Genomic DNA, 9,866 nt, shown 5'->3' on the forward strand with positions numbered 1-9,866 from the left:
AGAAAAAAAAAGAAAAATATAAGGAAAATGGCTGCTGGGCACGATGACTCACACCTGTAATCCCAGCACTTTGGGACGCAGAGGCGGGTGGATCACACGAGGTCAGGAGATTGAGACCATCCTGACTAACACAGTGAAACCCCGTCTCTACTAAAAATACAAAAAAATTAGCCGGGTGTGGCAGCATGCGCCTGTTGTCCCAGCTGCTGGGGAGGCTGAGGCAGGAGAGTGGCGTGAACCTGGAAGGCAGAGCTTGCAGTGAGCCTAGATCATGCCACTGCACTGCAGCCTGGGTGACAGAGCAAGACTCCATCTCAAAAAAAAAAAAAGGAAATGGCTGTGAATAATACTGAAATAACATTTACAACTTTAAGAAACAATTTGTTGAAAAGCTGCTGTTTGTCTTTCCAGTAGTTTTTCTGTTTAGTGCGATCAAGGTAAACTCATATTTGACACTCAGGTGTAGTAATTTTTATTTTGGCTTGTAAGTCATGTTCACTGAGCCAGGAGTTGGGAGTCCAAGCATAGCCTTAGCTGTGACTGATAGATTCAGTTAACTTCTGTGTTAGTTTATCATAAAGTAAGGGTTTTGGAGTCACTAATATTTCAAAATTTACTTGACAAGATAAAACCTAGTTGGAATATAGATGAATGAAGTGTTTCTATTACCTTATAATGTTGAGAAACTGCTATCATGGAATAAAGATTTTTCTCATATCCTGACTTTGTAGGGTGTGACCGAGTGTTATGAATGTCATCCTAAGCCAACCCAGAGAACCTTTCCTGGCTGTACAATTCGTAACACACCTTCAGAACCTATACATTGCATCGTTTGGGCAAAGTACTTGTTCAAGTAAGAGTGTATCTATTTCTTGGCATGCTTTTCGGTACTGAGGATGGAAAATGGAGTCATTTTTATTTAATTACCTTGAAGAGATTGAACTTACAATGTTTAAATATGGTGAAGGAATGCTTTAGTAGCTTTCTTGCGGTATTTCTTAGGTAAAATTCAGCTGGCTGGGTGCAGTGGCTCACACCTGTAATCCCAACACTTTGGGAGACCAAGGTGATCGGATCACCTGAGCTCAGGATTTAAAGACCAGTGTGGGGCCGGGCGCGGTGGCTCAAGCCTGTAATCCCAGCACTTTGGGAGGCCGAGACGGGCGGATCACGAGGTCAGGAGATCGAGACCATCCTGGCTAACACGGTGAAACCCCGTCTCTACTAAAAAATACAAAAAACTAGCCGGCCGAGGTGGCGGGCACCTGTAGTCCCAGCTACTCGGGAGGCTGAGGCAGGAGAATGGCGTAAACCCGGGAGGCGGAGCTTGCAGTGAGCGGAGATCCGGCCACTGCACTCCAGCCTGGGCGGCAGAGCGAGACTCCGTCTCAAAAAAAAAAAAATAAAAATAAATAAATAAATAAATAAATAAATAAAGACCAGTGTGACCAACACGGGGAAACCCCATCTCTACTAAAAATACAAAAATTAGTTGGACGTGATGGCGGGTGTCTGTAATCCCAGCTGCTCGGGAGGCTGAGGCAGGAACCTTGCTTGAACCCGGGAGGTAGAGGTTGGAATGAGCCGAGATCACGCCACTGCACTCCAGCTTGGCAACAGAGTGAGAATTTGTCTCAAAAAAAAAAAAAACACTAAATTTGGCCATGCCTGTTCAGGAAGCTTAGTCTTGTCTTGTATTGGAGACAGCCATGTAACTAAGCGATAAATATCTATGTATTTGGAAATGTGAACACATACTTAAAAATAACCCATTGGTTATAAAAGAAATCACAATGGAAGTTAAAAATACTCTACTGATAATGATGAAAATGCTATACCTGAAACTTGTAGAATGTATTGAATGTGGTGGTTGGCAAAAAGTTACAGATTTACATACATGAAGAAAGGCTGAACGAGTTAATTAGTATATCTTTACTAAGAATCTTAAGTTGGAAAGTGAACTACAGAATACACTTTAAGAAATGAGAAGGATGCGGGCATGGTGGCTCATGCCTCTAATCCCAGCACTGTGGGAAGCTGAGATGGGAGGATCCCTTGAGCCCAGGAGTTTGAGACCAGCCTGGGAAACATGGCAAAACCCCGTCTTTACAAAAGGTAGAAAAATGAGCCAAGCATGCCTGTACTCCCACATACTTGAATGTGGTGGTTGGCAAAAAGTTACAGATTTACATACATGAAGAAAGGCTGAACGTTAATTAGTAAATCTTTGCTAAGAATCTTAAGTTGGAAAGTGAACCACAGAATACACTTTAAGAAATGAGAAGGGTGCGAGCATGGTGGCTCATGCCTCTAATCCCAGCACTGTGGGAGGCCGAGGTAGGAGGATCAGTTGAGCCTGGGAGGTTAGGCTGCAGTGAGCCAAGATTGTGCCAGTGCACTGCAGCCCGGGTTATAGTGAGATCCTGTCTTAAAATGAAGAAAGAAAGATAAAAGGAATGAGAAGGAAGAATGTTAATTGAAGTAAGAGCACATTCTTGATTACAACATAGAAGAGGAGTAAGTGAGAACTAAACAGGGAACATAGCACAGATTAAGTAAGTTACGAGAAAAAAAAAAAGGATGATAATAAGACCATGCTAGTACATAAAAAATTTAAATGGTCTGGGTAAATATATTTTTAGAAATGTACTAAGTGTGCGGTGCGGTGGCTCAGGCCTGCAATTCCAGCACTTTGGGAGGCTGAGGTAGGTGGGTCACTTGAGGCCAGGAGTTCAAGAACAGCCTGGCCAACATGGCGAAACCCCGTCTCTACTATAAATACAAACATTAGCCAGGCGTGGTGGTGGGCACCTGTAGTCCCAGCTACTTGGGAGACTGAACCATGAGAACCACTTGAACCCAGTGGGTGGAAATTGGGCCACTGCACTCCAGCCTGGGGGACAGTGTGAGACGATGTTTCAAAGAAAACAACTGACTAAAAAGAATAGAATGCCTGAATTTAGCACTATACCTTAGAGAAACATAAGTAGTTTAAATTCTTCTAAATAATGCGCCAAACATATGTTATTTTTACAGATTCATTTCACCAAACTTGCAAGGAATGTATTACAATATTAGCTAAACTCTCCTTGAGAAGTCTTTAAAAGAGAATACTACTTAGCTCATGTTATGAGGCTAGCAATGTCTTTGATAGCAAAACCTGTCAAGGCTATTATGGCATAAGAAAAAATTGTTAGTCAGTCTCACACATAAATAATAGATAACAAAAACCCTATGTAAAATATTAGCATATCCTGGGGATGGGCGCAGTGGATTATGCCTGTAATCTCAGCACTTGAATCACCTGAGGTCAGGAGTTCAAGACCAACTTGGCCAACATGGCAAAATCCCATCTCTATTAAAAATACAAAATTAGCTGGGCGTGGTGGTGGGCACCTGTAATCCCAGCTGCTTGGGAGGCTGAATCGCTTGAAGCTGGGAGGTGGAGACTGCAGTGAGCCAAGATCACCCCACTGCACTCCAGCCTGGGCAACAGAGTGAGACTCCATCTCAAAAAAAAAAAAAAAGTATATGGATCTAGAATCATATAAAATAAAACGTATATCTTGACCAAATGTGTTTATTCAGGAATACAAGCATGGTTTCAATTAGAAAATCTGTAAATGTCATTCACTCATTAGGAAATTAAAGAGAAACTATATAGTTTTCATAGATGTAGAAAAAACATTTGGTAACATTTAGCAAACAGCCTTTCATGAGGAAAGTTTCTACTAAAACAGAAGTAAAACCTTCTTACTAAAATGAGAATGTCCTCAACCTGATAAAGGGGTATTTTTTAGAAACTTTCAGCAAACATTGTCTTTAATTTTTGCACTCAGAAAAGTATACGTAACAGTGTCAGCTTGATGTGTGTTCACAAAAACCACACTTGGAAACTTTATTTATTTAGCAAACGTTTTTTTTCTTTGGGAGGCTGAGGTGGGTGGATCACTTGAGGCCAGGAGTTCAAGAACCACCTGGGCAACATGGCGAAACCCTGTCTCTACTAAAAATACAAAACTTAGCGGGTTGTGGTGGCACACACGTGTAGTCCCAGCTACTCGGGAGGCTGAGCCGTGAGAGCCACTTGAACCTGGGAGGTGGAGGTTGAAGTGAGTGGAGATCGTGCTACTGCACTCCAGCCTGGGGAACAGAGGGAGACTGTGTCTCAGAAAAAGACAAAAAAAAAAAAATGTGGCTGGGTGCAGTGACACACACACCTGTAATCCCAGCCCTTTAGGAGGCCAAGGCAGGAGGATTGCTTGAGCCCAGCAGTTGGGGAGCAGTGTGGGCAACATAGTGAGACCCCATCACTACAAAAAATTTAAAAATTAGCCATGCATGGTGGCACATGCCTGTGGTCCCAGCTACTTGGGAGGCTGAGGTGAGAGGATCACTTGAGCCTAGGGAGGTTGAGGCTGCAGTGAGCTGTGATCACACCACTGCACTCCAGCCTTAAGGGACAGTGAGACTGTCACACACAAAAAAAGATAATCTGGCAAAATTAATATGAGCAGCATTTTTCACTCAAAGGGAAACCTAAATAGGCAATAAGCAAATTAAGTTATGTTTTAATCATAAGACTTACTTGGAAAATTAAGTATAAGGCCACAGTGAGATACAGGTGCTTCTCAGTGTACTTCCCGATAAACTCATCATAAATAAAAAATACCGTTAAGTCAAAATGCTTTTTTTTTTTTTTTTTTGAGGTGGAGTTTCACTCTTGTTGCCCAGACTGAAATGCAGTGCAATTGCAACCTCTGCCTCCTGGGTTCAAGCGATTCTCCTGCTCAGCCTCTCGAATGGCTGGGATTACAGGCGCCTGCCACCACGCCCAGCTAATATTTGTATGTTAGTAGATACAGGGTTTCACCATGTTGGCCAGGCTGGTCTCGAACTCCTGACTTTGGGTGATCCACCTGCCTCGGCCTCCCAAAGTGTAGGTCATGTGTGAGCCTCCACACCCAGACAAAAATGCATTTTAATATAACCTCAATAAACCTGTTGCAAAGTTGAAAAATCATAGGTGGAACCTTTTTAAGTTAGGGGCTGTCTACTTTTTTTGCACTCACTAGTTGGCAAAGCATTAATTTTAGGAAGTGTTAACATGCCATTGTTGGGAGTGACTGTTAGAGCTTTGAAATTATAGTTGGGTGGGGGAGTTGTACAAAGGATTTCTGTAAGGTAACTTTCATTAGTCATATACTTGAGGAAATACTGGAAACTATTTTTTTTTTTTTTTTTTTTTGAGATGGAGTCTCGCTCTGTCACCCAGGCTGGAGTGCAGTGGCGCAATCTCATCTCACTGCAACCTCCACCTCCCGGGTTCACGCCATTCTTCTGCCTCAGCCTCCCGAGTAGCTGGGACCACAGGTACCTGCCACCACGCCTGGCTAATTTTCGTATTTTAGTAGAGAGATGGTTTCACCGTGTCAGCCAGGATGGTCTCGATCTCCTGACTTCGTGATTCACCCGCCTCGGCCTCCCAAAGTGCTGGGATTACAGGCGTGAGCCACCGCACCCGGCCTTACTGGAAACTTTTATACCCATGAGTTATTAAATAGTTTTTAGGATAACTTTATTAATAAAAGAGAATCTCCGCTTAATACCTTCAAATTGTTTGTTAAGACTCTGTTCAGCAGTAAAGAGCCATTCTACCATGAAAAAAAGTTAATCTTGTTCATTGCTGAATTTCTATCCCCTAGATCAGGAATCTGCACCTGAAAGTATATAATAATGTTCGTTGAACAGGTAGCTGCAAGTGTACTTCACAAACATTATTCTGGTGTTACAATGTTATCCAGGTTGTAAGTGAAAACCACTCACCTGTTTCTTGAGCAGAGGTTTTAACATTGAAATGCGCAGAGCCTTGCTGATAGGAATGGATGTACATCTGCTTAAATTTAACCTTGCTTGCACTGCTGTTGAAATTGGGATGCAAGCTGTCCAAGCACATTGTGTTAAAATTTTGTTTATAGTCATTTATCAGTTGTTCACACTTTTTTTTTTTTTTTTTTTTTTTTTTTTTCGATGATGGGAGTCTTGCTCCTGTCGCCCAGGCTGGAGTGCCAGTTGCGGGATCTCGGTCTAGAGTGGCAGTTGCGGGATCTCGGCTCACTGCAGTCCTTTGCCTCCTGGGTTCCAGTGATTCTCCCTGCCTCAGCTTTCCCGAGTAGCTGGGATTACAGGCATGCACTACCATGTGTGCTTAATTTTTTTTTTTTTTTTTTTTTTTTTTTGAGACCGGAGTCTCTCTCTGTCGGCCCGGAGCTGGAGTGCAATGGCCGGTCCATCAGCTCACATGCAAGCTCTGCCTCGCCGGGTTTACGCCATTCTCCTGCCACCAGCCTCCGGAGTAAGCTGGGACTCACAGGTGCACGCCACCTCGGCGCTAAGTTTTTTGTATTTTTTTAGTAGAGAGGGTTTTCACCGGTGTTAGCCAGGATGGTCCGATCTCCTGACCTGATGATCCACCCGTCTCGGCCCTCCCAAAGTGCTGGGATTACAGGCTTGAGCCACCGCACCCAGCCGCGTGGCTAATTTTTGTATTTTTTGTAGAGACGAGATTTTACCGTGTTGGTCAGGCTGGTCTCGAACTCCTGACTTTGTGATCTGTCTGCCTCGGCCTCCCAAAGTGTTGGGATTAAAGTTGTGAGCCACTGCGCCCAACCGGTTGTTGAGTCTTTATCTCTGCTAAATATTTGAAATACTATAAATTACATGTTTGTTCAGAATACTTTGTTGTACGTAAGTATTTACTATTCTTAAATTATAGCCAGTTGTTTGGGGAAGAAGATGCTGATCAAGAAGTATCTCCTGACAGAGCTGACCCTGAAGCTGCCTGTGAGTAAATTATTTGGCATATATTTTATTAGAGACTATTATCTTTATTTTGTTGATTTAATGTTGGTAGCTTAAGGGAAAAAAAAATAATTGCTATATGTGCTAGGTACTGTGTGTTTAACATGTGTTATTTAATTTTTTTTTTTTCTCAGAGATGGAGTTTCACTCTTATTGCCCAGGCTGGAGTACAGTAGTGCAATCTCGGCTCACTGCAACCTCCGCCTCTTGGGTTCAAGCAATTCTCCTGCCTCAGGCTCCTGAGTAGCTGGGATTACAGGCACCTGCCACTGCGCCCAGCTAATTTTTGTATTTTTAGTAGAGACAGGGTTTCACCATGTTGGCCAGGTTGGTCTCAAACTCCTGACCTCAGGCGACCCACCCACCTCGGCCTCCCAAAGTGCTGGGATTATAGGCGTAAGCTGTCATCCTTGGCCAAAACAATGTTTTACAAAAAAAATGTGATTCCATTTTACTGATGAGAGAATCAAGGTTCAGAGAAATTTCACAAGTCTAGTAAATAGAGCTATTCCTAGATCTCGTGACTGGTCTGTGCTTTTAACTGATTTGTGTAGCTTTCAGAAACTGGGGTACAATAGGCCAGGCAAGGTGGCTCATGCCAGTAGTCCCAGCATTTTGGGAGGCTGAAGCAGGTGGATTACTTGAGGTCAGGAGTTCGAGACCAGCCTGGCCAACATGGCAAAACCCCATCTCTACAAAAAATCCAAAAATTAGCCAGGTGTGATGGTGCGCACCTGTAGTCTCAACTATTCCTGAGGCTAAGACAGGAAGATGGCTTGAGTCCAAGAGGTAGAAGCTGCAGTGAGCCGAGATCTTAATAGTGCACTCCAACCTGGGTGACAGAGCGAGGCTTTGTCTCCAAAAACAAGAAAGAAAACTGGGATAAAAAAGATGCTGATGAATATGTTATTTTTCTTTTTCCTTGAACTCAGAATGTGTTGCATTTGGGGATTTCCATGAGTGACTCTTTTTATTCCCAAAGGTGAGTGAAAGAGTTCAGTTCTACATTTATTACAGCTGAAAATAAAATGATGATTGTTTTATAGGGGAACCAACAGAAGCTGAAGCCAGAGCTAGAGCATCTAATGAAGATGGTGACATTAAACGTATTTCTACTAAGGAATGGGCTAAATCAACTGGATATGATCCGGTTAAACTTTTTACGAAGGTTAGATTTACTTTCTTTATAATCATGGATAGATGTATTGTTGTGCATAGATGTATTGTTGTAGTTCTGCTTGTTTTAAAATAGTCCATAAAATTGAATTAAGCTTATAATGTATATGCCTTATGATGTCCTGATAAAATGATTGATGCAGTCAGGATATGCAAGTTTTAAAATGTTACCATCTACACTAAATTTATCTGTATAACATCTAAATAGGAGGTAAAATTAGAGGCGGCTTGTATACCTTCTTGGTTGTCTTTCCTTCCCTCACTTTTTATAGAACTTCTTGGTTTTTCTGCTGCTTCTTATTTTCAGTTTTTTTTTTGTTTTGACACGGAGTCTCGCTCTTGTTGCCCAGGCTGGAGTACAATGGCACGATTCCAGCTCACTGTAACCTCTGCCTCCTGGGTTCAAGCAATTCTCCTGCCTTAGCCTCCTGATAGCTGGGATTACAGGTGTGCACCATCATGCCTGGCTAATTTTGTATTTTTAGTAGAAGCGGAGTTTCACCATGTTGGCCAAGGCTGGTCATGAACTCCTGACCTCAAGTGATCTGCCCACCTTGGCCTCCCAAAGTGCTGGGATTATAGGCATGAGCCACCCCTCCTGGCTTCATATTCACCTATATTTTCTGCTCATATATTTTATTAGCAATTTGACTGACGTGTCCTAAATTACCCTTGAACCCTGTAGGCCCCTTGTTCTTGGTGAAATCCTTCTTCATCAGCATATATTATTTGCCTGTTGAATATTTCTGGAGAAATCTATGAGATTGTTTTTATTGGGTCTACATAATTATTGTTCATCTAGACCCTCAGGTCCATGTTTGAAAAGTTTTTTGTTCTGTCTTGACTCCCTAACAAGTTGTACATGTGTGGGTTTTTTTGACTCTTTTTTCCCTCTTTGTGGAGAATGAGGTCTCACCATGTTACCCAGGCAGATCTCAAACTCCTGATTTCAGGTCTCAAACTCCTGGGTTCAAGCTGTCCTCCAGCCTCTGCCTCCCTAAGTGCTAGGATTACAGGCATGAACCACTGAGCCTAGCCGCTAGCAAAGCTTATCACAGAGCTTAAAACTTTCTCAGCTCTTATCAAACTGAGTCAGTATTCTTGCAACTCTCACTAAGCAGGTGACCTTAAGGATATAATAATAGGTTTGAAGCCATTGTACATGATTTACCTGTTGAGAGAATGATCCGCATCACCGAAAACTCTTAACCTTTTTCTTTCTACTGGAGAGAAACCACTTTCAGTAAAGGCTAACTCTTGCGTGTGGCTTTTTACTTTTCTTTTGTACCATTATTCAGACAGGATTTTCATATCTACCCTGTGTCTTGGATCTTTTTTTTCTTGGTTTCTTTTGTCTGCTTTCCAGCATGCACAGGTTCTGCTGTCTTAAATGACATACTGCTCTCCCCAGCTTGTATTTCGTCTCATTTCCTCAGTGGTAACAGAGGAAGAAAGTCACATGTTGACTTTTTTTTTTTTTTTTTTTGAGAGAGAGAATCCTGCTCTGTTGCCCAGGCTGGAGTGCAGTGGCACGATCTCAGCTTGCTGCAGCCTCTGCCTCCCGGGTCAAGCTATTCTCCTGCCTCAGCCTCCTGAGTAGCTGGGATTACAGGTGCCCGCCACCATGCCTGGCTAATTTTTGTATTTTTAGTAGATACAGGATTTCGCCATAGTGGCCAGACTGGCCTTAAATTCCTGACCTCAGGTGATCTGCCCGCCTCAACCTCCCAAAGTGCTGGGATTACAGGTGTGAGCCACCGTGCCCAGCCCACAGATTGACTTTCTTTTTTTTTTTTTTTTTTTTTTTTTTTTTTTTTTTTTTTTTTTTT

The 9,866-nt window shown here is 42.6% G+C and overlaps 2 protein-coding genes across 2 annotated transcripts in view; one reads left to right on the top strand and one right to left on the bottom strand.

The window, feature by feature from the left end:
• The window catches only part of UBA2 (ubiquitin like modifier activating enzyme 2), a 57,924-nt gene that overhangs the window by 11,254 nt on the left and 36,804 nt on the right, over positions 1 to 9,866 (top strand). The window contains 3 exon segments of the mRNA XM_017847872.1: positions 732 to 853; positions 6,776 to 6,843; positions 7,908 to 8,029. Coding sequence (XP_017703361.1) covers positions 732 to 853; positions 6,776 to 6,843; positions 7,908 to 8,029 — 312 coding nt within the window.
• Positions 9,205 to 9,866, bottom strand: part of LOC108512578 (interferon-induced transmembrane protein 3-like) — a 2,636-nt gene continuing 1,974 nt past the window's right edge. The window contains exon 2 of the mRNA XM_017847863.1: positions 9,205 to 9,208. Coding sequence (XP_017703352.1) covers positions 9,205 to 9,208 — 4 coding nt within the window. The remainder of the gene's footprint in view (positions 9,209 to 9,866) is intronic.

Source organism: Rhinopithecus bieti, unplaced genomic scaffold (assembly GCF_001698545.2).
Source record: "Rhinopithecus bieti isolate Rb0 unplaced genomic scaffold, ASM169854v2 scaffold_30337, whole genome shotgun sequence".
In the NCBI taxonomy this organism is placed as follows: domain Eukaryota; kingdom Metazoa; phylum Chordata; class Mammalia; order Primates; family Cercopithecidae; genus Rhinopithecus; species Rhinopithecus bieti.